The 27,680-nt window shown below is 37.1% G+C and overlaps 4 protein-coding genes across 5 annotated transcripts; 2 read left to right on the top strand and 2 right to left on the bottom strand.

Moving 5' to 3' along the window:
* Nucleotides 1-590: 590 nt before the first annotated feature.
* LOC108983819 (root phototropism protein 3-like) lies at nt 591-3,732 on the bottom strand. The gene is made up of 4 exons (XM_018955588.2): nt 3,344-3,732; nt 3,118-3,187; nt 1,406-2,533; nt 591-1,163 (listed from the first exon to the last, which is right to left on the bottom strand). Exons 1-4 carry the CDS (start codon nt 3,517-3,519, stop codon nt 795-797), a joined length of 1,743 nt encoding a protein of 580 aa, XP_018811133.1. The 5' UTR covers nt 3,520-3,732; the 3' UTR covers nt 591-794.
* A 4,223-nt stretch (nt 3,733-7,955) lies between these two features.
* Nucleotides 7,956-10,441, top strand: LOC109005524 (putative pentatricopeptide repeat-containing protein At3g05240). Of its 2 annotated transcripts, XM_035682632.1 has the most exons (2): nt 7,956-9,002; nt 9,168-10,441. In XM_035682632.1, the coding sequence occupies exons 1-2, from the start codon at nt 8,705-8,707 to the stop codon at nt 10,400-10,402; spliced, it is 1,533 nt and encodes a 510-aa protein (XP_035538525.1). In that variant the 5' UTR covers nt 7,956-8,704; the 3' UTR covers nt 10,403-10,441. The 2 variants fall into 2 exon arrangements, with proteins under 2 accessions (XP_035538525.1, XP_035538524.1); XM_035682631.1 differs by having other exon boundaries at nt 7,956-10,441.
* A 1,728-nt stretch (nt 10,442-12,169) lies between these two features.
* On the bottom strand, nt 12,170-16,778 carry LOC109019557. The gene is made up of 3 exons (XM_035695594.1): nt 16,689-16,778; nt 16,461-16,580; nt 12,170-14,103 (listed from the first exon to the last, which is right to left on the bottom strand). The coding sequence occupies exon 3, from the start codon at nt 14,093-14,095 to the stop codon at nt 12,293-12,295; it is 1,803 nt and encodes a 600-aa protein (XP_035551487.1). The 5' UTR covers nt 14,096-14,103; nt 16,461-16,580; nt 16,689-16,778; the 3' UTR covers nt 12,170-12,292.
* A 5,837-nt stretch (nt 16,779-22,615) lies between these two features.
* Nucleotides 22,616-23,266, top strand: LOC109019559. The gene is made up of 2 exons (XM_035695593.1): nt 22,616-22,727; nt 22,953-23,266. The coding sequence occupies exons 1-2, from the start codon at nt 22,616-22,618 to the stop codon at nt 23,264-23,266; spliced, it is 426 nt and encodes a 141-aa protein (XP_035551486.1).
* The last annotated feature ends 4,414 nt before the right edge of the window (nt 23,267-27,680 follow it).

Raw genomic sequence — 27,680 nt, 5'->3', positions numbered from 1 at the left:
TATGTAGATAAAATCATTCATTGAATCCGTCAATACTGAGAAAAACAAAGTAATCATAGCTCATGAAATTAGGGTGTTGCATTCTACTCTAATATCAAATTTATATTTCGGTATTCCTCCGTCATAAATGAGGACTCGGGATATTATTCTCTTCTTAAAAAAACATCAATTTAATATTTTGCTCGGTAGGTCTTAAATCATCAGCTGGCGTCTTGAACCTGGTGGACTTGAAAACCATCTTTGGAGTACGCAGCTGCACTACTATCATAATATTGCTTAAACATACATCTCCTGCTTCATTCATCAGATGTAGCTATAAAAATATTGACTATCTATTCTTCAAAAATCTTCCAATAAACTAAAAGGAACCATAGTATTGATAGGAAAATTAACCAAGATTTTCATTACTTCTATAAAATGCTTCCTCTCATCTCCCACAGGAAATAAGGTTGCCTCATATGGCTGCCAGTCTGCCATTGCAGAGACATAAAGGCCATAGAGCATCCATAACATGGATTTTACTTTCTTAATTTTGATAGAGAATCACAAGTCAATATAATACGATCCTCCATATGAAGGAAGTTTAAAGGTACAACCTTAATTGGCTAGTTGTGAAGATAGGAATAATTCTCCAAAATGATAACCAATATGCAATATCCTAAATGATAAATTAGGTAACAAGGTTACAGGCAGATATACTTAAAGTGGCAATATAGTTTTTGAATTCCAAACAACCAAGGCAAGACCAAAGATCCAACAAAATGACTTTTTCGTACAAAGCTGAGATTTTCCTTCTAATTGATGCATATCTTCACTTGTCTTTGCAGCTTTAGTTTACACATCAGTAGTTCATTGAGTTGCACCTTCATGTTGTCAACCTCTTTCTTCATTATCTTAATCTCTTCCTTGCGATTCATCCAGCCATTCTCTAAACCTTTAGACACTCTAATAATTGCCTGCGCCTTCCTTCTTCCATAATTTGATCCAGAAGCTGTCATTGACCTAGTCATGTTCACTTGCTCTAAGAGCATGAATTGTGTCATGATTTTCAAAGGCAGCCTGTCGTTCTTCATCACATGCTCACGGGCTTCTTGGGATAGTCTATGGTATTCCAGGGATCTACATACACTTAATCTTTCCTCATCTGTTAAGCTAGGGTGTATCTGCACAATTGTTAGAAAAGAAATATTCAGATGCAACTTAAAACCAAGTTCTCAGTGACTGATTGAGATGTGAGGTTGCATGTCCTCAAGGTCCATCAATAAATTGCAATATCAGTAGAAAAAATCACCAGTTTTGCAGGGTTAACCTTTGAACTTTGCCAGAGGAGATTGGCAGCCACTGAGCTTTATACTATACAATCGAAAACGACATTCCTATTTTACAAAGTTCTGGGTTTTCGTACCTTGAGATACATGTCAACGGCTCTGTAAAGGCTGTCATCACAATACCGAGCATCTTTTGGCAATGCTTCTGCAAGTGACTGGAAACTTTTCGCAGGGAGGGTTTCATCCCTTGCGACCAGTGTAAGATAACCATCCACCAGCCTTCCGACAGCAAATATTTTTGGTGTGGGATTGCTTGAAACCGAAGACACATAAGACTCTACCACCCTGATGATAATGCCCACATCGTAAACACTGTCATTGTCTCCAAAATTCTTAACTAGGAGATCTGGAACACGACATTGCTCCAACAGGAAGCCTATTCTTCTTTCTAGCATATTCAACAATTCAGAATTTATTTTTGCTGTTAGGGCTACCTTGAGTAGGTGTAGTAGAAAATTGCAAGAAACTGAGTTTTCCTCCACAGGAAGCAGCTTAATCAAGCATTCAGTTGTAACCCTTTGTAACTGTTTATTCATATGTTTGGGAGTCAATTGGTCCAGTCCAAAAGTGATCCTTGAAAGCCGTTTTGCAGACCAATGAGCTATACATGATCCTACAAGCTCCGACTTCATCCCTTTACTTTTAATGGCATGAATCACTTCTATAAAATGATCTATTCGAAGGCATGAAACATCTTCAAACCACCAATTATCAAGTCTGTCATCAAGTTTTGAGTTCTGATCAGCATTTGCTAGAATATTCAAGCACTCTGCATCATCTTCACCAAAGCTGAATGCTTTTGAATTTGAGCAGGCCTTCCAGGCGATGGCTTCTGAGCACCTTTTCACAATTTCCAGCTCCTTTGCCCAGGCAGAAATGGATTCACAACTTTTGAAAATCCGAAATGTGTCTTTCCAGGATGTAAGGATTAAAAAGCTTAGAAAAGCCTCAGTTTCGGACATGAGATTTCCCGGTTCAAGGTCCTCCCTCATTTCCAAGAAATGTGAAGCACAATATAATGGAGCAATGTTGGTTGCTGTTAAATCAACCTTCCATCCGTAACAAAATCTCACTAGTAATTCAAAAGTTTTGGTTCCTCCTGGAAGATTATCTAGTTGGATTTTGGGGCTTGTGTCTCTCTTGCCATTGCTGTTTCTCTGGAATACCAGTCTATTCAAATATACACTTCTTGAGACCATAGGAATCTGCTATAAAAAGATTTTTATTTAAATGAAGTTTTAAATAGCCTAAAATTGACTTGATATCTTGAACGATTATCAAAGATAATGAATATTGGTCAAAATATTGGGGTAACTGAATATCTAGTATGATTCTCTTGTATGACTGGTTGATGGGCATCCATCAGCCAACCCCAGTTTAATTGGGATCATAGATACTCAGTTTAGTTTAGGTGTTAAAAAAATTCTAGTCTTGATCTTGTTAAACCACTCAAAAGAGTTAAGATACAGCTTCATACCCAGTTTCCAAAGCAAAAAAGGGAGGTGAATGAATTATTCACATGCCATTTTACAGAATAAAAGCAATCATAGGGAAACGTGATTTACTTATATAAACACTAACATGTTAATGATTCTGTTAGCATCTTTACAGGCTTGTTTTTCAGACCTAGTTCTGCAGGCCTGATGATTAATTTTGTGCAGCTGAAACAACCATTTAAATGGGTCAATACATGAAATGGAGTTCTAAGGGCCTCATGTAAGCTTGATATAGGTCACACACACAGATTGATTCTTCCATCTTTTGTCAAGAACAGAGTAAATGAGTGCACCTTGTGCAAGAAAAAGGTTGAATCTCCAACTTGTATGATCAGATCACTTGTAAATTTTGTCCGAACAATCCTGCATGAATAATTGAGACTTGTTGCCATAAAAAAAAACACATGTATGCTTTTTTCCAACGTAAATATCATATATATGTTCTACAAGGACATAATCAACAATCCATATATGTATGTACACGGAGAGGATGAAGGTATTTCTGGGGGTTGAGGTTACCAGTCCTGGTTTCTTCTTTCTATAGCTTCGGCGACCATGCTAACATTGGCTGGAAAAATGACAAATCGGTTAGGCTTCCCACCAGATATTGACTGACAGATTAAATTCTCTCTGTCAAGACTTTTCCTTCCCAGTGTAGGCTTGTCATGTCCAGGATTGGCAAACCTGTATTCCATTCTTTGTTTGAAGTTTTCTCTGATTCTATCTTTGCTGTTGCTCACTCGGACATGGGCACATAGTCTTGATGTAGAGATTGTTGCAATATTTGTTTTGAAGTGGGTATGTCATTAAGAAGGTTTGTTGTCTTTTGCAATCTCATGTCATTTTAGGTACAGCTGAAAAGCGTGGACAGAATAGAGCCAACACCTTGATAATATTTATGGTCCATAATCTCATCCACCTGTAGAGAGACATTGAACCACCTTTCGCCATCGGTGTAAACCTCTCATTAAAAAAGAGAAGGAATGAAAAGGAAGCTTTCGAATAATTGAAAATAGCCCTGCCAATATATGGAGGCGCTGCCCTTCTAAATTGCATGCAAAACCTGCTGGATCAAGCCTGAAAAACCAACAGAGGAGAGCTCGGCTGGGATATGTTATGTCCAATGAAGCCTAACTTTGAAATACGTTGGGTTTTTAGTATTTCAATGTTCTCTTCCTTTGGGTTGTTGTAGATCAGACTCACCACATGTATTTCAAGTTGTAATATATCAAAGTTATAATATAGTAATAATTTACAATAAATCAGAAATGTATGCTACATCTAACACATACTCTAAATAGACTACTATTTCTTAAGCAATGTGGGATCCCAAACACCATCAACACTTAATAAATCCATATGAGCACGTCGTTGGGCCATTCTATCATAGATAGCATGGCTCAAGTCCCACACTTAATGGCGTAGATAGACTTTGATAATATGTATAAGGCATCAAGGAAATGCCCTACAGTCACATTTGGACCATACTCCAAAATGACTAGCTAGTAAATGGTAAAATTAGATTCCATTGAAATCATTATAAAGAAAAACAACTTCCAAACAATGCGTGATCTTATACACTATAAACACTTATTAGTCAGTATGAGATATTGCACAAAATTATAAATTATAGTTTACATTACTAGTTTTGGTAAAGTGTGCAAAACTTTTTATCAAGTCCTTTTGCTAGTTCCCTTGGGCAAAATGGGTATGGCATCCTGCTCTTCCCAAAAAAATGTCTATAACTATGTGGAAGGCCATACATGATTGTCTTCCTGTTGATGACAGAATTTGCAGAATTGGTATTTTTATTGTCTCTAGATGTGATTGTTGTTCCAATCCTAATTATGAAGATGCTAATCATTGTCTTGCGAGAGGGGAATTTGCTAAAAAAATTTGGCGTCTTTGTTCGGTGATTCTAGGTGTTCCTTGGTTGGAAGGTGGTTCTTGGAGACAGATGGTGGAGTGTTGGTATAGGCGGGCAAAAAATTCTAATTGCCCTGGTCAATTGCTGGGTCTCCTTCCGGCTATCATTACTTGGAGATTATGGGCTCGTCGTTGTAAGGCTAGGATGGAAGGCTTGATGGAATCAGTCCAATAGGTTTGGTGCTCCATTAAATATTGGGTTTCTTGGATTGCTTTAAAACTCAAGGATGTCAATTTGCTCTCTCGGCGTGATGAAGGTATTCTACATTGTTTCAATGTGCCATTAAATGTCATGCGTAAGGAATTTATTTTTTCAGTCAAATGGAAGCCACCTAAGCAATGTTGGGTTAAACTTAACGTAGATGGTTGTTCTCTTGGTAATCCGGGTCCTTTAGGTGCGGGAGGTATCATTCGGGATGATAAAGGTGATTTGCTGTGTGGGTTTGCTGAGGCCACTGGGCATAATTCTAATAATCATGCAGAATTGATCGGTTTACTTCACGGGCTTCGTCACATTAGTTTGTTGGGTATTTCTTCTGTGGAGATTGAACTAGACTCCATGTTAGTGCTTAAATGGTTGAGAAATCAGAGATGTGGCCTGTGGTATATGGAAGATTATTGGGATGAAATCCAGAGCCGTATAGTTGGGCTTAAAGTTTCTCTTGTTCACTGCTATAGAGAATGTAATTCGGTTGCTGATGGGTTTGCCAAAATGGGTGCCAAGGGTCATTCTGGATCTTGGTTTTCTTTATCTGCGCTGCCTGCTCCCATTAGACGCAATATCCGGCTGGACAAAGGGGGTCTTCCCTATATTCGGAAAGCTCGAAGACGTTGCTAGTGGGTTATGGGCTCTGGTTTTTTCTTCAGGTATGGTCTTTTTTTCGTTGCGCTCAGTTTATTTTTCTTACTCTTTGTTGGTGCAGGTTTTTTTTCTTGCAGGTTTTTGGTTTTGTTTTATTTAGTTGTTTTCTAGTTTTTTTGGTTACCAACTGTATTGTGTTTGAGTTTATGGTTTTTTTGGAGTCCTGGGTTTTTGGTTTATTTTATAATTGTAGCTCCCAGGTCTCGGGTTGTAACCACGGTATTCCTCCGCCACAAGTGAGGGCTTATTAATAAAATTTGGGACGGGGCTGCTATGTGGGTGGCTTCCGGCTCTTTATAAAAAAAAAAAAAGTCCTTTTGCTAGTTTCATGTTTTTTTCTATAAGGTTAATTAAGTATTTTACTCTTTTAGAAATATATATATATATATATATATATAAACTATGTGCTTTTTAATTTAAGCTTTTTTTAAAAAATATATATATTTATTTTTTATTTATTTATTTATTTTTTTTGTAATTAGATGATGACCTGAAAACAGAAACGACTATGATTAATTAATTAATTATTGAAGAAAATGTAGCTGAGATTTAATTCATCACATGTGAAAGTTTAAGAGAAATGAGTTGCAATATTGTATTGGATCCCATCCAATTTGTCACGATCTTTGACTCAGAACATTAATATATAATTCAGATATAAAAGAATGGGTGCCTCTACAGCACCAGCTCCAAGCTCTTGTTAGTGTAAAATATTGTGGTTTTTTTTTTTCACACTTAAAAATATTAAAAAAAAGTTATGCTACGTAAGTTTCATATTCTACACATCATTTAAAAAATATATAATTTTATTCTTTTATCCTCATATTTCATATTTTATACAATATGACATTTGGTGTGCAGAGTAGGGGTGATATTTGGTCGGTCCGGACCGGAAAAACCGACCGGACCTTTTCCGGTCCGGACCGACCAATTCGGTCCGGACCGGACCGGACCGAGAATGGTACCGGTCGGTCTCGGTCCGAATTTTATAGGACCGACTTAATTCGGTCCGGTCCACGGTCTATGGGTTTTTCGGACCGGATCGGACCGGATCGAATTAAAATTGAAAAAATATATATATATTAATTATATAATTCTCATTTAACATATCACTAACTCACCATTAAATAATTATTAACTAATAGTCTAATACTAATATTTATAATTTTATACTAATATTAATATTTATACTAATAGTCTAGACTTTACTTCTAGTCTTCTATACTCTAATATGGTATATAAAAAAAAATATTAATAGTCTAATATAGAGTAAGAGTCTACGACTATAGTTATAGTTATACTAATATTATAATATAGTTATAACTTATACTAATCATGGATTCATGATTCATAATAACTAATCACTATAAGCCTATAGTATTAATGTATTATTATATAATATCTAATATTAGTATCACTATATCATTATAATATTAAATATTATAATATAGTTATAACTTGTACTAATTACTAAATCACTATAACTAATATTAGTATATTACTATTTACTAATAGTCTAATACTAATAATATTATATAGTTATAACTTATACTAATCAAGTAATCATGAATTCATGATTCATAATAACTAATCACTATAAGTCTATAGTATTAATGTATTATTATATAATATATAATATTAGTATCACTATACCATTATAATATATATTACTGTTACTATTAATATTAGTAATTTAGTATTGGTATAGTCAATAGTTATTTAGTATTATATAAGTATTATATAATATATTATACTAAGTAGTAAGTACCAACTATATAACTATTATAAGTTATAATAACTTTACTCATATAAGAGTTATAGTATAATAGTATTAATAATTTAATAGCATATTATAAAAGTTATAGTATTATCGCATAATATTTGTATAATAGTATAGTATTAATATCACTAAAAGTTATAAGTTATAACTATATATACCTAATAGGCTAATAGCATAATATTTGGGTTTTTTTAATTTTTTATATAGAATAGTTTTTTTTTTATCATTGTATTTTTCAAGATCAAGCTTTTTTTAGTAGTTTTATCTAAAAAAAATGTACAAAATTTGAAGTGGGCCGAAAAAAATTGAAATTGGACAAAAAAAAAATCAGATTTAGATGGGCTGAATGGCCCATTTTAGACATGTCCAGACCGACCCTAGACCGGACCGGACCGAAATGGACCGGACCGGACCGGAACGATCCTATATGTGACTCGATCCGGTCGAAGGTATACAATTCTTGGACCGAATAGGTCCGGTCCGGTCCACAAAATGGCCCAAGACCGGACCGGACCGGACCGGACCGAACTCACCCCTAGTGCAGAGTGTGAGAGAGCGAGGGGCAGCTGCAGAGAAAGATAGGAGAGAAATAGAGAGAGAGCCTTACCGACTCCCGAGAGAGGGCCAGAGGGCGGCGGAAGCGGTGCGACGGGGCTAGTGGCTGGCCGATATCGACGGCGGCGAGAGCTTCGAGGGAGGAAGAGTGAGAATAATTTCAGACTTGTTAGGCGTAAGGTTGACAGAGAAGGGAAACGAAAATCACTGGAGGGGCATCGTTGTGCGACAGAGACTTACCGAGAGAGAAGACGCGACGAGTGGGGACTAATGGGCCTTCTCTGTGCGTGATGGTGGAACACTGAAGTGTGAGAGGGAATTCGGTACCGTTAACAGAGAAACACAACGGCAAAAGGGAAAGGAAAGGGATTTCAGCTTGAGCTTACTGGAAAGGTGCGACGGTGAAGGGAGTGACCGGTCGGCTGTTTCTGGGTGTCTTCCGGCGAGGTGGCTTGGCTGGGAAAATCTGTGATGTCTCGGTTTGAGGAAGGAAAGGCTACGGTGCTGTGAAAGTCGGTTGTTGTGTTTTGAAATCGCAGAGGGAGAAGAGGGTGTTCGACGTGTTCGATTTGGAGTCAAACAATGGCCGCCGTAAGCCAACAATTCGGTCATGTTACCCTAGAAGAGAGGGAGTCGAACAATGGCTGCCGTATGTTACAGGTTTTCTCGTCCGGTTCCAAGCAATTTGACATGGGTCACTCTCATTTCTGCGAATCCTGTTGGCATTTGTGGCGGCTGAGTTGAAACAAAGAAGCCTATGATGAAACACTACAACGCCATCCTGCCTTTGTTAGACAAATGCAAAACCATGACTGAATTGAGACAACTACATGGGCTGATGATCACTACATCAGTGATAAAATATGTGATACCCTTGAGCAGGCTTATTGATTTTTGCGCGAATCCCAAAGCTGGAGACCTCGATTATGCAGAGTCAGTTTTTAGCCAAATTGAAGTGCCTAGTGCATACATTTGGAACTCTATGATCAAAGCTTACTCAAACAGCAACAACCCAGATGAGGCTGTGCATATGTATAGAGAAATGCAGCGAAGAGGTTACTCACCGGACCATTTTACGTTCCCTTTTGTGCTCAAAGCATGTTCAGTAGTTACGAATCCACATCACGGGAAATGCATTCATTGTCGAATTTTGAAAACTGGGTTTGAATTGGATGTGTATGCGTCCTGTGGTTTACTAAATATGTATGTATCCTGTGCAGATATGGTAGCAGGATTGAAAGTGTTTGATGCTATTCCTAAGTGGAATGTGGTGGCTTGGACTAGTTTGATTTCTGGGTATGTTAATAACGGTTGGCCAAGGAAGGCAATTGAGGTGTGTAAAGACATGGAGTTTTGGGGTGTAGAGCCTAATGAAATAACCTTGGTTAATGTATTAGTTGCATGCTCTCATAGTAGAGATATAGATTCTGGAAAATGGGTTCACAGTCGTGTCTGCCAACTGGGATATGATCCCTTTGAATCAGACTCGAATTTCAACGTGATACTTGCAACTGCCATTATAGATATGTATGCAAAATGTGGTAGCTTGGGATACGCAAGGAAGCTGTTCAACAAAATGCCTAAAAAAAGCTTGGTTGTATGGAATTCCATGGTTGGTGCTTATAATCAGTATGGCAGGGTTGAGGAGGCACTAGGTCTGTTTCGAGACATGATGATTGGTGGGTTTCAGCCGGACACAGCTACCTTTCTGAGCGGCATAGGTGTCTGTGCTCATTTGGGGGCTTTGGCATTGGGACAAAATATTCATGCATTTGTATTGAAGACCAACATCGTCAAGGATATTGCTGTTGGAACTGCCCTGTTAGACATGTATGCCAAAGTTGGAGATGCAAGAAGTTCGCATAAGATCTTTTGTGAATTGCAAAAGAAAGACGCGATTGCATGGACGAGCATGATAATTGGTTTAGCTATGCACGGGCATGCAGAGGAAGCTCTAGGTACTTTCAAGAGAATGCAAGAGGATCCTAATGTAATCCCTGACGAGATCACATACATTGGGGTTCTATCTGCATGTAGCCATCTTGGGTTGGTAGAAGAAGGTCAGAGACACTTCACTTCAATGGCAGATGATTACAGCATAGAGCCAACAGTAGAGCACTATGGTTGCATGATTGATCTCTTGAGCCGAGCAGGCTGCTTCGAAAAGGCAGAGAGGTTAGTTGAGAAAATGCCAACCCAACCAAATATTGCCATATGGGGTGCTCTTTTAAATGGTTGTGAGATTCATGGAAATGTGGATCTAGCTGATCAATTGAGAAGCCGTATAACAGAGTTGGAACCTCAGGGTAGCGGAGTTTATGTTCTTCTTTCCAATATATATGCTAGGGTTGGTAAATGGCAAGAAGCAAAGCTGGCTAGAGAGCTGATGGCACATAGAAGGATTGCTAAAACTCGGGGACACAGTGCAATTGAATTGAAATTGTTGCACTCTTAATTACTTCGGAAATTTTACTTCAAAAGGATTTTGGGTTTATTTTTGTTCAATCCTGCTCCATTCCAAGGAATTTAGAAAAGTTATTCATGAAGATTGACGAAACTTTAAATTATCCAAGCAGCTGTAATTATAACAATCCATCGCAAAATATTCTACTTTTATTTAACAGATCCCAAGTCTGTCAATAAGCAAATTGACAACAAATCTACTGACAATGCTTGGTTTTATTGACAATAAAAAAATTTCGGCAGAATTTGAAGGGTTTTTGTGTCAAGTTGAAATCATTCCACTGAGATGTATTTGACTTTGAACGTAGAAAATGAACACTTGCCAATTGTTGGCAACAAGTGAGTTATGAACAACAATTTGAAATATAATTTTTTCCGAATGGATAAAAGAAAAATAAAAAGAAGAGACAATTTCTTGAACAGCTCCTAAAAAGTCATGTTCAACTGAGAAAGAAAAGCGTTTGTCTTGTTAAGCTAATTACACCAAACCAAAGGACAAGAAGTCAAGACCACTAATAGGGCGATGTTTGAATACATTATTAAAGTTACGAGAAGCGACACTTCATCCATTCATTCAAGCTCCATCCGAAGAAGAAGAAAACGCAGCGGCAAATCCTTCCCCTCTCTCAGATCTCAGGGGAAAAAAGACTAAATAAAATTTCCTGCAATAATTTCATGCTTACAAGGGAAAGGGGACAGTAGTTTCGTTTCTTTAATTGGTAGTGTTATGGGTTTAATTCGAGTAAATAGGTGTAGATGGACGAATTAACTTAAACATGGAAATGACAGAGTGACTTCTTCAATTAAATTCAGCTGATTTTGTAATGGGTAATAACTAGCAGAGTAATTAGTCGGATACAAAAATCATGAGTTCTTGAATATCTTAGCAAAATTGCTTGCAGCCTTGCACATGCTCTTTTAATTTTCAATGTGGTGGTGATTTCCTGAATTAAATCTATATATGTTATTGGTTGAATCTAGAGGATCACCAACTTTTAATTTTAATCTCAACTCGTCTCATTTTAAGTTAAACATGGAAATGACAATTTTCATGATCAAGGCCGGTGATTTTTTCAACTTTTAACTTTAATCTCAACTCGTCTCATTTTATCTGCGAAAACAAACAAGTGTCAGAAAACCCGATTAGTCCAAATCATGATTTTAATTTTCATGTTAAATGTGTTAGGTGATTTCCTGCAGTTTATATATGTTATTGGTCTGGGATTATTTTGTTTATGCATGGGGGCTATTAGGCATATTATTGCATACGCAAGTAGTCTAAATAAAACAAGTCTCTAATCATAAGATTTCATGATTTTAATTAAAGTTTTAGGTGCAAGTGATCTTATTGTTATTGCTGTTGTTTAAGAGTAATGATATCTAATTTCTTTACTATCGCTTTACTATCTAGTTTTTTTTTTTTTTTCTTTATCTATTTGAATCTGAACTAAGAATCTCATAATAGTACGCACCTACCTAACAATATGAATTAATGTCTATATATATACAAATTATATGTAGATGGATGGTGTTAATTAATTAGGAACATATATAAGATTATTGACTTACAAGAGTACTATGTATCATGTCCTGATCATCGATCCGGTTGCATGTAATAATTACCTCTTCACTCATCACCACAAATATATAATTAACTTTAATTCAACCACCTACGCCTACACATCTTTTCTTCTTTTAATAACCGGCCACTAAATATTTATTAAACAATACAAGTAACTGTTTATATTTATAATCAAGTTTAATTTCTGATCAACAAGGAAGTAATAAGTGGATACACATGAAGTGATCTTTACAACAATTCTTCATGTAATTTCTATTACATGTAAATGCCAACCATATTGTCTTTCTCTCAATTTCCTTCTTAGCACCTTGGACAATGAACAATGAAATTACACTCGGCACATTCATAAGCGAAACCTTCATTAATCAAACTACCACATCTCGAGCATTTAGCATGTGTCTTCTCAACCAAAGTAAGAGGATGCTGGTGAAAATCAAATTTGAAAGTTTTTCCAAACTTGATCCTTGGATGATTACCGAGAATGCATTCAGGATGAGTAGGATAACTGCAATCAGCACAATAATAGAACCAACTCTTTGGATCTCGCTCTTTTTCACAAATATCACAATAATATTCACCAGAGTCATCTTCTAAAGTATAACAAAGTGTGAATGGATGATCATGATTCTCGTAGTTCATCGTACGCGGTCGTGTCAAACACTTGAAGTCGAGAGTGAATTTACAATCAACACAACTAAAATTATATCTTCCCTTTGATCCACAAGAACTACAAGTATTGTATTCTGATGAGTTAGCAAGAATTAGTTGGTGGTCATATTTGTGACTAGGATGTACCTTAAGTATATCAGGGATTGAACTGCATTGGACATCAAGGTCAAAGTCGCATTCCGCACAATGATAAACGAAGCCATTACATAGATGCCTACAAGCATCACAAATAATTGAAAGCTTTCGTTCTCCCAAGAAGATCAACTTGAGGGGGTGTCGATGAAGTGAGCTTCGCAATTCTGTTGGTAATTCAACACACGATTTGTGAAGAAAGAATTCACATTGAGCACATTCATAAAATGGGGGACAGATAGACCTTATGCACCCATCGCACTTTTTGTCGATCCCAGACCCATGATCGGTGAGTTGTAAGTCATGCTCATGACTAAAATGCTCGATTTCTGTATGTATTTCAGTTCCGTCTCCTTCTGATTTGGTCTTTTTGACAATATATGCAGGTAATAAGTCAATAGATTTATCATTGTGATCTTCTTTAGAGTTCGGCACAAATGTTTCATCTATCTCTTCCTTCTTTGTAGCACAATGAAGGTGAGCAACAAAATCGTGGCTTGAGCAACAGTAGAGCCAGTAGTTCGTGTCCACCGTCTTAGCACATAGTTGGCACACTATTCTACGTTTAGATTGGTCGGCTGGAAGAGAGTAGATGAGATTGAGAGGGTGCTTGTGCCTTTTTACTTTGACGATTGATGGTAAAAGGGCACAATCTAGGTGGGCCACAAATAAACAAGTGGCACAAAAGTAAAATGCTTCCTTGCCTTCATTCCCACAAGCATCGCAAGTGAATGAGAAAATTTTTTTATGAAGGGTCAATGAATGGCTGTGAATTGCAGCTTGTATGGTGGGCGACCATTCAATCGATGGTGAAGATGTACATTTTGAGTGGACCATAAATGAACAGGTGAGACAAAAGTAAAGCATACCATTGGCTCCCTTCAAACAATGATCACACATGAATGACGATAATTTCTCTATAAGGGTCAATGGGTGGTCATGATTTTCAACCTTTTTGGTGAGCGGTAGAAATGCACATTCAGGACAAAGATAAAACTCATGACAATGAGGACACTTATATTTAAAGTCGAACTGATTGGAGTTGCAATTAGCACAATCTTCATAACGATGTAGTTTGAGGAGAAGAAGATGTTTGGGATGTGAGGGATGCTGCAACTCATTGGGAAATACAACACATGACTTGTGTATGTAGAAACCGCACTCTTTGCATCCGTAACCATCATCAGAAACCCGTTCTATTATTTGATAGCATATTTTACAGCGACCAAGATCACCATCCACTTTGTTAAGGAGGACTAACGTCAAGGGATGACGGTGGCTGAAATGTTGAATATTCTCCATTGGCCTCTCTATATATATATTACACACAACAAATAATAAATAGAGAGAAATTCCTTAAAGTAGTCATGACTGCAAACCTATATATACATACATGCACGATGTTGGTATTTGTAAGTAAGGAAGGTTGAAGATGAAGTCTGGGAAGAAGCAGGTGTTTTCTGCTTATGTATATTACGTGCTTGGTAAAAAGCTTTACAGAAAGTTGCTTTATATACAAATAACAAACTAATATTCTAACTGCCTATCTAATAGAGAAATACATGAATACCCTTTATGTACAACTCAGCAAAGCCAAAGAAATAACAGAATGCAAAAGATTCCTATAAACGGCATGACAGTAGCAAAAGCGGAAGTGAACTGATCTTTATTGGTGAATTTGGGCAAGGCATCAACTAGAGCAGAAGGTGCAACCCGTGATCTAAGTAGATGATATAAACCACCTCTTACTTCACCCATCCCAATCGTTGTCCAAGAAGCTAAGTCCTGAAAAAAACAAGAGTTGGATAGGAAAATGAGACAAAAAGAATTGTTTTGTGCAAGTCTTTTGGCAGAGAGTAAATTGAAATGAAATGAAGGTACACACAAAATATGAGAAAGGGTAAGGTGTTCAGAAATTCTCACAACACCAACGTGAGTGACGGGTACTGCCTCTCCATTTGGTAATTGAACTTGATGAGAAACAGTAGCAGTAATAGATGTGAAAAGAGAGGTACAACAGATCATGTGATCTATGGTACCTGTGTCAATTATCCAAGGTGCTGTGTGTGTGTGTGTGTTGATGAGCAAAGAGCCATACCAGAAACATGAGAAGGGTTGATATGGTGAGTAGGCGAGGAAGAAGAAGGTTGTGCAGCAGCAATGGAAGCCATAGGTGTGCTGACGGCATTAGAGTGTAAAAGAGCAAGAAGCTGCTTGTACTGGTCCTTAGTGAGTGCCACAGGTTCATTAGAGTGAGAGTCATGATCAACATCTGGAGAAGAAGTTCCATAAGTGGCAGCTGCTGTAATATTTTTCGGTTTTCCATGAAGCTTGTGACCAGGAGGATAACCATGTAATTTGTAGCATTTCTCAACGTGGTGACCAGTCATGTGACAATGGGAGCACACAGGAGCTTCAGCATTTCCAATTTTAAAGCAGTTCTCAAGCAAATGACCGGGAATTTTGCAATGTGAGCAATAAGGTCTATTTCCTTTAGGACTGGTGGAATTGGAGGATTTAGTGTTGTGTTTGGTGGTGAAATAATTTGGTTTGGCCATCATGGCCATAAGATTAGAAGGTGAGGAAGTAGAAATTACTTGGTGTTGTCTTTCTTGTTGTTGAACCATAGAGAAGACACGGTTGAGTGGTGGTAATGGTTCAAGGAGCATAATCTGATCTCTGGTATTAGAGTAGGATTCAGAGAGTCCCATGAGAAATTGAATGACACAATCACGATCATAACGATCATGAAGGATTTTCAATTTCCCACAGTCACAATCAGGAAGTGGATCATAAATTGCAAGTTCATCCCATAAGCCTTTCAAGCGGCCAAAGTATAAACTAACAGAGTCTTGGTTTTGTGATAAACTAGCCAAATCACGTTTAAGTTGGAATATACGGGGACCATTTTGATGAGTAAATCGATCCTTGAGTTCAACCCACAAGGTTCTAGAATCATCAACCAAAGCTAAGCTAGATTTAACAGAAGCACTTACAGAGTTTTGCAACCAAGACACTACTAAATCGTTGCAGCGCTCCCAGGCTTCAAAAAGAGGATCTGAAAAATCCATAGGTTTGAGAAGAGTCCCATTGATGAACCCGAGCTTATTCTTTGCACGAAGAGCTCGACAAATGGTACGCGACCAGCTGACATAGTTATCAGCGTCGAGGAGGTCAGAGACCAAAGCAGCAGCAGGATTGTCACCAGTTTCAATTCGGAATGGATTGAATGGGTCTGAAAAATTTAGGAAACGCTGAGAAAGTGTGTTCGCATTGGTTGATTTTGGAGTTTCTTCATTGTTGGTCATCATTTGGATCAAGGGAGCTCTGGTACCATGTAAGTAAGGAAGGTTGAAGATGAAGTCTGGGAAGAAGCAGGTGTTTTCTGCTTATGTATATTACGTGCTTGGTAAAAAGCTTTACAGAAAGTTGCTTTATATACAAATAACAAACTAATATTCTAACTGCCTATCTAATAGAGAAATACATGAATACCCTTTATGTACAACTCAGCAAAGCCAAAGAAATAACAGAATGCAAAAGATTCCTATAAACGGCATGACAGTTTCCATTTTACAGCACTCATGACTCTGTTTTCTTGCCATCGTGATGATCCTCCAATAGTATTCTCATGCATTATTTTTTTTTCCTTTCAAATTATTCGTACCTGGAATATGGGATCAGATTTTCAGATTGGATGAATGTGGTTTGAACCTCTGATCAATGATGGATGGCTAGCTTATTCTCTAGTAGTCGTATTCTGTAGGTCTTGCAGTCAGCTAATTTCCTGGCATATAAAATTAAGTTAATTACCAAAAATTATTTGGAAAAAAGCTGCATATATATATATATATATATAAATACAAAGCATGTAAGATTAACCATCAATACTCACAGCAACAAATTAATGAAAGCAGCTTCCCAGTTCAGCCCCACTTTAATCGGCTTTCATCTATATGATTTGTAAAATAAAGGTTATCATGAATGATGATGATATGTATAGCATTCAACTCTATGTATATATAATATAATAATGGGGTCCGCCAAGTATCATTTCTTGTCTTATTGGCCACGTAAAGTACTATTCCAATAATTTTTCTTTTTAATACTTTACTTTCGATGGGATTAACTAAAGCACTAAAAGGTTCATGGAGTAAAGCTTTTTTCGTTTTTTCTTCTCACGGAAGAAAATAAACGAACTGTGTGATTGGGAACATTTCATCTCAATTTTTTATTTTTTTAAAGTTCTTTTCTAAATATCACACAAATACAAATATTCTTTAATTTTAAAATTTCAATTTTTTCAAACTTCTAGACAAAATATAAAAAATTATATTTTAATAATATTTTAAATTTATAATATTTTTATTTAATTTTTTCTTCTTTTTGAAAGCTCAATAAAATATCTTAATGTAAACTATTTTATTATTATTTACAAATAATTTTATTATATATTATTCACATAACTCTCAACTCATCTGGTCCCCAAACCATTCTTTGAGCTTTTTTTCGCACTTTGGTCTCGTTGAAGAAAATAAGGCCTGATTACATATGCACTGAATAGTATGGTGTTGATGATACTTTGCTTGCACAAATTGTAAAGTGGAGGCCTTAAAATATAAAACATTGGTAGCCAACATCTAGACATTACCGGCCTCTTGCTACAAATAATTAAATTCTCAAAGGAAAAATGGTAGATACTTATTAAAATTTTCCAAATATTCCTTACTTGTAATACATCAAAGCTATTATATAGTAATAATTTATAAAGTCTATCAATATTTGACAGTTTAGACTTTGTCTTGTATCCCATTTAATTGATATTGATAGTCAAAATGTAATTCTCAAGGGAGGGCTAAGCTACCTAGCCCAAACTCTAAAAGCAACTCCATGTTAATGGTATAATTGGAACTCCATTAAATTATTATAAAGAGCAATAACTACTCCAGCTCAAGTAATGTGAGATCCTAGACACCACATGCACTTATTAGTCAGTATGAGATATTACAATTTTCTTTCCTTAAATTTTCGACGTCCACGTCGGACCATTCGATCATAGGTATCATGACTCTAGTTCCACTGTACAAATGGTCAAGATAAGCTCTGATACTATTTGTAACGTCTCAAATGAAGGTCTAACCACATTTAGATCATACTCCAAAATGATAGGGCTGGGCAGCCCGTCCTACAACGCCCTAGCTCTACTTGGGCAGAGCGGGGGGGGGGGGCACCGGCCAGGTCCGCCCACCCTTATTATACTTTGATGTTCTTATCTCCTCTCTTCTCTTCTTTCTCTCACTCCGTAGATTAGTCGTTCTCTTTTTTTCCTATTTTTAAGTTTATTTATTATGTTTGTTTTAAAAATTTTTCTAGTCCAGCATGTTGATAGAGCAATTTTTTTTAGTTTTAATTTAAAGATGATTATGCATTGACACAAATGTCTCTACCCAATTAATAGATGATGAAGAATGTCACATCTACATTTTCCACCTATGACTTTTGCAAAGAATGGCTGGATGGAGGAGGAATATATATATCAATTACTTCGAAGTTTGGACAAGTATCAAGCTGGATGGTTGCGATACTTTTATCTTTTTATCCATAATAGAATATAGTTGTCCTTGGTCATCATGAGCATATTGTTGATGATACTTTGGCGTGCCCAAGTATGTACGATTAGTGATGAATATTATCAAAGAATTTTGTCACACTTTAACCTCAAAAAAGAAAAGAATATTGAAAGAATATGTTATGCACATATTGTTGATGATACTTGGCGTGCCCAAGTTGTAAATTGAGCGGTACTAAAGTATAAAACTTTGACAGCCAATATCTGATTAATTATATTGTTTGCAATTAATGAATAAATTTTCAAAAGACCATAAATGCTACACCTACAAAAGGTTACAAAAAGAATGTTAAATATATCATGTTATATAGACGTGATACGTTTTGTTTATTTTATGAAAAAATATATTTATAATAGTGAATTGTATAACTGTGACATAATCATTTTAAAAAAAATGAATAAAATTTAAGATTCAAATAAAAAAATTAATTTTTTAATAATAAATCTCACTCATTTTCAAAATGATTATGCAGCAGTTGCACACTTTACAGTTATATATAGAATTATTCTTATTTTACATTAATCATCACAAACTATCACAACATCCATGATATATATTAAAAATATTACTGATATGAATATTAATTTATAATAATATATTATCCTACGATATGTTGAAAGTAGTACTACGTGTCTGTAATCCGAACCTATCTAATAATTACTTGTAATTACTTGTACTACGATACCATCGTTCAAGACCTAATCATTTAGATGATATTTCATAGCCTATTTTTATCCATCTAATTAACAATACAATCATAACCAATATGCAAACTAGGGCCGCAACCCGTTCAACATTTGGGCCTGATCCGCACTTCTTGATTGGTTGGACAGAATCGACCCGACCCGCATATTCAATTCTTGTTTTTTTTTTCCTTCATCTTCAACCCTCATCTTCCTTCAAGCCATATTCCCGCATTGTTGGTGCTCTCAATTTCACTTCTCACTTCATGGAATGTAACCAAACGATCAAAATGCAATAGTTTGGTCATTTTTGTGTAATTTACTCAAGTATTTTTTTTAAAAAAAAATTATAGGATACTGGCTAAAATATTATTTTAAGTGTACTGTTTAATTTGAATTAGGAGCATAAACAATTGTGGCATTTCAAACCACAGTGGGTAGTCAAAATTTGTTCAATTAACTTTTATTCAAGTACAAGTCGTGCTCGAATTTATCATTGAGTTACGTTTTATATTAGGAACATCCCATTTATTATTCAAAAGAGCTATTTAATTTTTAATAAACTTTGAATTTTTGTGAATATCTTTTATATATAATTTGACAGTAATAGTAACAATAGGAAATAATAAGACATTTGTGACATATGCATGCTTTCTCCACAACCATAACACAATAAATAGGACTAAAAGCCAAACCATTAACTTAACAATTCTCCTACGGCCAGGCAATTTCACCCACCCTTTGTGAGACTCCAAAAATTAGTATGTTTTATTTTATTTTATTTTTATTGTTTTCTTTAAGGGAATTCTAAGCCCAAGTGTTTGTTTGTGGGTTATTTTTCTTTCTTGGACTGTTATGGACTGAACCTAGGCTTGTGTAGGGAATAAAATAGGCCCAGCCCATGTGCTAGCAGGGAAGCCCAACCTTCCCACCAAAACGACACCGATTGGTTGGCTGCTAGGTAAGTTTTTCCCCTTCCCTAAAACAACGTCATTTTGTAGCTTAAGGGTAAAACCCTAATATTTTCCTTCTTTTTCCCCTGCGTCGCGACACCCTGCTTCTTATTCTTCCTTCTTTCTTTCTTTTTCTTTTCTTCTTCCTCCTTTGGCACTTGTGAGCCCTCACCGCCCCAAGCCACCGTTGTGCCTTCACCATGCGTACGTCAAGCACGGGCCACCACCACCGTCACCTGCACCACCACCGCTCCATCCAATTCGTGGCGCACACACATATACACACACACACACACACACACACACTCTCTCTCTCTCTCTCTCTCTCTCTCTCTCTCTCTCTCTCTCTCTCTCTCTCTGTGACCCGTGAAGCTTCAGACATGAAAAGGGCTTGCCACCGGTGCCCACAACCCACTGAGCGCCACACGTGTGATGCTTGTGGTCCTCCCACCGTCTCGCACCTCCAATCGCAGCCGCAGCTACATCCGTTGAGCCCCAAACCACGACCTATAAATAGGCCTTCCCTCCTTCACTTGAAAATCACATCCAAGTCTCTCATCCTCCCTCAAGCCTCCTCCATTCGCCTTCCCCATCATCCGAGCTGCAACCCCGTAGATTTAGGAGATTTTGCCCTAGCACCACCGTGGGCCACCCCACTTCCAACAACCTTGCAGTGGTCGTCCGACCCCTTCCCCCTCTGCTAGGTATTTTCCCCCTCTGATCCATGCCAACCCGAGGCCAAAATCCCCCTTTGGGATCTACTTCGTCGTGTGCCACCACCACCCTCCGCCGCGAGTTTTCCTCCGCTCAACCTCTTTCCTTCCTCAAATCTGTCACTTTTAAAAAGAATCCCATTTTAGTCTCTGTTCCGCCCAATTGCATCACTGCCGCCGCATCCCCGCAGTGCTCCGCCCCTTTAGACGCCACAACAGTAAGCCTTTATGCCTCTTGCCTTGTGTTTCATTTTTTAGCGTGTTCAGTTTTAGTCTAACCAACTTTGTCCGTTCGTGCAGCGACGTGCGTGCTCGTTCAATCGCAGGGCACCGTAAACCATCACGTGCGATCATCTAGAATATTTGCCTTCTGCATTGTAAGAAACTCTCCAGCGCGACTCTTGAATTTATAACGTGAAATTATCGCAAACTTCGTTGCAATCTAGTTGTGTTTGAGAAGGGCCTTGGGCCTGTGGAAAGTGTTGGGATTATTTGACGTAGTTGTTGTCGGAATTTGGGCTGAGGGCCGAATGGAAGATGAGAAACGCGTGTAGTTTGGGTTTGTGAAACTGTGGATTTGTGATTGTTGTCTTATTGTGTGACTGTTGTGTGCTAGACCATGTCATCCAATAAACTGCCTCTCATGTATCTACATATTATTGTTACTGATATCTGCTATGATTTATTCAACGGTTCCATGTTGTATGATGTGCTAATAAAATTGAAAACTAGATTTTCGTATCTTGGTAATATTTTGTGGGTGTGTACGTATCATGATCCCAAGCCAAGATGGGATATTATTTCAGTGGAGCTCCTCTGATCACTCGAGAGCTTAATAAATTAAATGACGTCCCCTGACTTGTCGTCGGGCGACAACGGACTCGAACAAGATGGTAACGCTCTCGTGCTAACTTTATTGCCTCTCCAGTGGAAGGGGCTAGAGGATACCTAGTCACGTACGCGTCAGGTGCAGAGCTGGGCATCACTCATTATGAAGTCACATGCACGATCATTACCCATGGTGTGACAAAGGGAGCTAGGGTATGCACATAGTCCATAGGAGAGACCATGGTGCATGCGTAATAAATAGATTTATTTTTTGGTACAAAAGGGGTTTTTGGCGTGAGTGGTCCTAATAAATGCATTTTTGGGGATGGTTGTAAAAATGGAAATTTTGGGGTATTGCTTCCATGACTGTTGTGCATTGTTTGTTTGTATAATTTCATACTTGAAACTCTTGGTTGTCGCCCTGCCGATTTATGTACTGAGATTGCAAAATATCATTATGGTTTCCTACCTATAGTTCTGTTTCATAGAATCATAGACTTTGATGCAGATGATGAGTATAAGTAGAAGGGACCAGCCCCACCTGATGAGTGATGGCTTGGGATTTTTTACCTGTGTGGTCATCATCCCGGTGTCACGACTTCCACCAAAGCACACGTCAAGGTCGAGGGCGTCGCACCCTTTGTGCATATCGCTGACGTACCATTCTGCCACGTTAGCAGTTGTTTTATTTTAGAAACAAAAAATTGAAAAATACAAAGACGACGGACTACCCCTAAATCTCTCCCAAATTTTTGCAGTCGACACACTTGAGTTGAGTCAGTCCACTGCTCTCCTCCGCTTCTCGCACTCGAAGGGAAACTCGCCGTTTCTCTCATTTGTCCGTCTAAACTTGACGGGAAATACTCTAACCCCTCTTCTTCCTCTCTCTCTCTCTCTCTCACACACACACACACACAAAGCGCATACAGTATAAATCCTCACAATGCGATCATACTTCACCTTCTCGATCAAACAACCACAAACCCTCAAGCACACGAAGCCAATTAATCCGATAATGGAGATGGAAGTTGTGGACTTCAACTTCGACAGTTCCTACTCCTCTCCATACATGACTACTCCTTCCAGCCCTCAACAATTTGGCAATTTCTACTTCAGCGCCCCTACTAGTCCTACCCGCACCTCAGCCTTCTACCTCAAGCTCAACAACCTCTCTCTCCATGACGTGATCCCCAGAAACTCAACCTCCTCGATCCCCTTTAACTGAGAAGAAAGGCTCGGGATTCCCAAATCCAAAGCTACCAACAATGGCGAAAGTGATAACAACAACGATGGTGGTGAAGATTTTGAGTTCGATTTTAGTGGGCACTTAGAGTGAACTTCTTTTTCTGCAGACAAGCTCTTCGATGGCAAAAAGATTAAGCCTCTAAAGCCACCACCTCAATTACAAGTTGTCATCGGAGCTAATGACCATTCGGTGTTCGTTTCATCTCCAAGGTCCACAAAATCAAGGATTTCACAGGGAAAAAGGATGGTCCAAGAAGCACTATCACTGCGTTGCAAGAAAGATCTTGATCCATTCACTACGACAATAGAGGAAACTCCAAAAAATGAGATTGGAGAAGAAGAGAAGGGGAGGGATGCTACAGGAGAATGGATGAAGGAGGGCGACGTTTCTCTTAGTCCCACACCAAAACACAGTGTTTAATTTTTTTTCAGGTCAAATTTCGTGTGCAAGGGGTGCACAAAAATGCATGTATTCAGGTTTTTCCGTAACTTAAACAAAAAGTACGAAAAAAGCAAATCACTGTTACTAATATCAAAGAGAAAACATTTACCAAGAAGACCCTAAAAACCAACCCCAAGATTGCATAGAAAAAAGTATAGGGTATTCAAAAGTATATCCATTTGAGAAATACTCTAGCCACAAAAAAATTACATAAAAGTAAACCCACAAACTGATGTGGGGTAATGCGGTACGTCAAATTGTAAAATTACTTTTATTGTAAAGTAAATCTAACTGATCACATGAAATCATGTCAGTTTATGAGTTTAATTTTATATAATTCTTTTGTGTCTGTAGCACTTCTCTTTATTTATATATTTGATAATGTACATAAATTAACTATCTCATTTTAAGTTAGGAGAGCTGTATCTTTTTTTAATAAGTGAGAGTCATATCTTTTGAATGTTTTTAGTTGTTAAAGTGATATCAATCCATTTGAGTTTACTTTTTAACTTCTCATAAAATAAGTTAAATTCATTTCAACCTACTTCATACATTCAAATACATATCTCAACTCATTTGCATTCAAAACATCTTCAATGGGAATTTTATTCACAGATCAACTCAGATCATCTGAAATCACCTCATCATCCATTTGATAAAATAATTATTTACTATTAACATATTTTGAATTTTATATTTTATACTTAAAATTGTCAAAACACTCGCATGTTCTCATAGCTAAAAGTTCCTTATTTCTAAAAACAATCGAATTTCATAAAGTCTTCGTCCACAAAAATACCTCAAAAGAAAGAAAACCCACAAACAGAACCTCAAAACCCTTGCTGCTGTAATTTCCAAGAACAATGTTATACATCAACCACTATTCACCCCACACCCCATACCTGACAACTTTTTTTTTCATAGGGTGTGGGGTAGTGAATAATAGCTAATGAGAAAAATTATTCTATTTCCAATGGTTTCCCCAATGAGGTAAAGACATACAAATATACATATATACATACATACGTTGATAAGTTTCTAAGTGACTGCATTAGGGCAAATTCTTACGTACATATACATGGATAAATATAAAGTGTAATCTTTTTATAAGTTTGCTTTTGTATATTCCAGTGACGTAACTATGAATGGGTAGGGTGAGCCATGCCCCCCTCCCCCCCCTCCAAAAGTTTGAAAAAAAATAATACATATTAATTTTTAATGATTTAATAGGATGATATTAATCTCATCTTGTTTTGGTCCCCTCTCTAAAAATTATATCGGCCTCCCACTACAAAATTATTTTGATCTTATATATTAATTACTTATAAGTCCAATTTAAAAAGCTTTAATCCAATTTAAAAATAAAATAAATAAATACATCTCACATAAAATAAAAGGATCTAATAACATGATGACACGTTTTTACTATCAATAAAAAAAAAAAAAAAAGTCAAATGGTTTTCTTCTCCTCTGCCCGTTGCTGCCTATCATTTCTAACTTTCTACTGCTAAAATAAAATTCTCTTGTCCTTACTATATGCCAAAAGGCCAAAATGAGAGCTTTTGATCATGGACTTACGTGTTGTCTTGAAGCAAAGTTTTGGTGTAGAGTGCAGCTCACACTATTATAATAGCCTAGCTGCCTACATACATAGTGATAGTTCCGCCATTGCCTGATACACGGTTTGGCTTTTCTTTATTTATTTTTTTTTTTTTTTTGTTCTTTTTTTTTTTTTTTTGTTCTTCTTCTTTCATATATATAATTGTATTGAATCTATTGATGCAGTGTTTTAGAAGTTTTTTTTTTCACTTTTCCCCTTCTTCTATGTATTGATGTAGTTGTATTTTTTGTTTAGAATTTTTCTTTTTTTTTTTGAGATAGATTGATTACTATTTGGTTTGGCTTATATTTAATTATGTCTATTGAATGGTTATTTATTTTGGGCTTAAAGATTAACTTCAAATTCATATTTCATGAGTAATTGAATTCATATTCTTTTTTTTTTTGAGATAGATTGATTACTATTTGGTTTGGCTTATATTTAATTATGTCTATTGAATGGTTATTTATTTTGGGCTTAAAGATTAACTTTAAATTCATATTTCATGAGTAATTGAATTCATATATATCTAGCTTTATTTTATATGTTTCAATTTGATTTTAAATTTAGGTTTATGAATTATGTCTAAATTAAAAACTATCAACCCATTCTTCAAAAGAAAAGAAGTTGATATTTCAAAAAATTCCTCTAAAATTCCATGGATTGAACCTAAAGAAAATACTGATCTTAACTCTTTAATTGTGGAGTCTGAAGAGATTCATTTTACATTGTCAATACTTGATTCTAAAGAGATTGATATATCTTCTCTACAACGAGATCTAGGATTACGTCCCCTATGTAGGAATATCCAATCAATCAACGTGATAAAATAAGTGTTGTGAGATGTTATGCAAAACACACACACCAAAGTTGACAAATAAAGTAAAAATAACACAATCAAGAACACGACACACAATATACGTGGTTCGGCAAATTACCTACGTCCACAGAGCTGTAGAAATCTTATTAACCAGAGGAGATTACAATCACTCAATCTCAACTCACACTCTCTAGGGCTTTTTGCTCTCTCACATAATATGCACTCACAAGACAGTTGTTCTCTCTCAAAATATGCTTAAGACCATCCAACACAAGTCTAATATGATATATTTATAGTGAGTGGCACTGGAAACCAAATCTGGCAAAAACTGCGTACTTTGCTCTAGCGGAGTGTCGAGAGCGACTCGAACGAACAACCAAATAAACATTGGCTCGAGCGGAGTGTCAAGCGGGACTCGAGCGAACTCTTGAACTTGATTTTCGCTCGAGCGATGTCAAGCGAACTTTGGCTCGAACCAACTTTTAGTAAATACCTTTTTCAGCTCCAAAACCAGTCTCCACATATACCTCAACAATCTCTTACTTGGAGACTGGGTCTCCACATGTCAGCCACTATTTCCAGCCAAGCCCTATCATCTCTGCAGCTCACAGCTCCCGTCTTCAAGCTAGAAGACGCACTAAAGTCAAGCCCGACTTCAGTCTTCCACATACATCGCCCTTAGTCAGCAAATCCACAGGGCGACTCACAACTCCCACTGCACCAAGAGTATCCAGTCTCGAACCGATCTTGCCAACCTTAGCTAACTTTCTCAGGCTTTCATGAGAAACGGCAAAACTAACTCCCTTTGGCTTCCTTAGATGTTTCGCTCGATCAAGCCTACCTTTTTGCACTATTGTATTTTCTTGCACATCACTGAACTCTGCTGTTAAATACAAAGAGTTAGATCTCTTACCATGCGTTAAGATCAACTCACCCTTAGTGATCTTCTAAGGTCCTCCAGAGAACGCTACTGCAAAGCCGTTGTCATCAAGTTGTCTCATAGAGATCAAGTTTTTCTTCAGATTTGGAACATGTCGACTTGCTATAAAGTCCACACCCTCCTATTTGGAAGTGTGATATGCACATCACCCACTCCCACTACATCCAGTGCCTCTCCATCAGCTGCATACATCTTCCCAAAATCACCAGCAACATAATTATGCATGATTTCTCGATGTGAGGTGCTATGTAACGAAGACCCTAAATCCAACACACAATCATCAATCGGACTGTGCACTGCAAGAAGTAAGGCATCATGAATTTCTTCTGCCATTACATTCACAGCATCATCATTAGAACTTTCTTGATTCCTGTAGTTTCTCTTGTTGTGGCCTGGCTTGCCTTAACTCCAGCATGTGATTTGCTGCCCAGATTTCATCTTGCTATTTCCCCTACTATTGGAGCTTGACCTGCCATGTCCTCTGCCCTTATTGTCAACAATCAGGGCAGATCATGAACTTGAGGACTCACCCAAGTCTCTCCTACATACTTCTTCAGCAAGCACCATGTCACGTATGTCATTGTAGTTCAGTTTTGCCTTGCCGGCTGAACTACTCACAGCCATCCTCATGGCCTCCCAACTATTTGATAACGATGCCAATAGAATTAACACTCCGATCTCATCATCAAACTCAATCTCTACAGAAGATAATTGATTTGTGATCGTATTGAATTCATTCAAGTGTTGGGCTACAGACATACCTTCAGATATCTCCAGATTGAACAATTTATTCATCAAGTGCACCTTATTGAACAATTTATTCATCGATTACAATTAGCATTAGTTACTGCATCTAGAGAAGTAGTTTATGTTCACGAGTTTTTCTCAAATTTCAGTTTCATTATCAATGTGGTGGGCACTTCATGTAAACATCATAATGAATTGCAAGCTGCTTAAGCAACACAAATTGCACATATGATAGCTATTGATAAACTTGAAAGTGGAAAATGAGCTAACCAAATTGGCATTTCCA

This window comes from Juglans regia, chromosome 11 (genome assembly GCF_001411555.2).
Source record: "Juglans regia cultivar Chandler chromosome 11, Walnut 2.0, whole genome shotgun sequence".
Lineage (NCBI taxonomy): Eukaryota > Viridiplantae > Streptophyta > Magnoliopsida > Fagales > Juglandaceae > Juglans > Juglans regia.
This window is presented reverse-complemented; position numbering and strand designations above follow the sequence as displayed.

Excerpts from the sequence above, each read along its gene's own strand:
- LOC109005524 (XM_035682631.1), top strand. The coding sequence starts at position 8,705 with ATGATGAAACACTACAACGCCATCCTGCCTTTGTTAGACAAATGCAAA.
- LOC109019557 (XM_035695594.1), bottom strand. The coding sequence starts at position 14,095 with ATGGAGAATATTCAACATTTCAGCCACCGTCATCCCTTGACGTTAGTC.
- LOC109019559 (XM_035695593.1), top strand. The coding sequence starts at position 22,616 with ATGGAGATGGAAGTTGTGGACTTCAACTTCGACAGTTCCTACTCCTCT. Across the intron at positions 22,728-22,952 it reads CTACTTCAGCGCCCCTACTA|ACAAGCTCTTCGATGGCAAA; the intron begins GTCCTACCCGCA and ends CTTTTTCTGCAG.
- LOC108983819 (XM_018955588.2), bottom strand. The coding sequence starts at position 3,519 with ATGGAATACAGGTTTGCCAATCCTGGACATGACAAGCCTACACTGGGA. Across the intron at positions 2,534-3,117 it reads CAACCTTTTTCTTGCACAAG|ATTCCTATGGTCTCAAGAAG; the intron begins GTGCACTCATTT and ends TTTTTATAGCAG. Across the intron at positions 1,164-1,405 it reads CCGTTGACATGTATCTCAAG|ATACACCCTAGCTTAACAGA; the intron begins GTACGAAAACCC and ends ACAATTGTGCAG.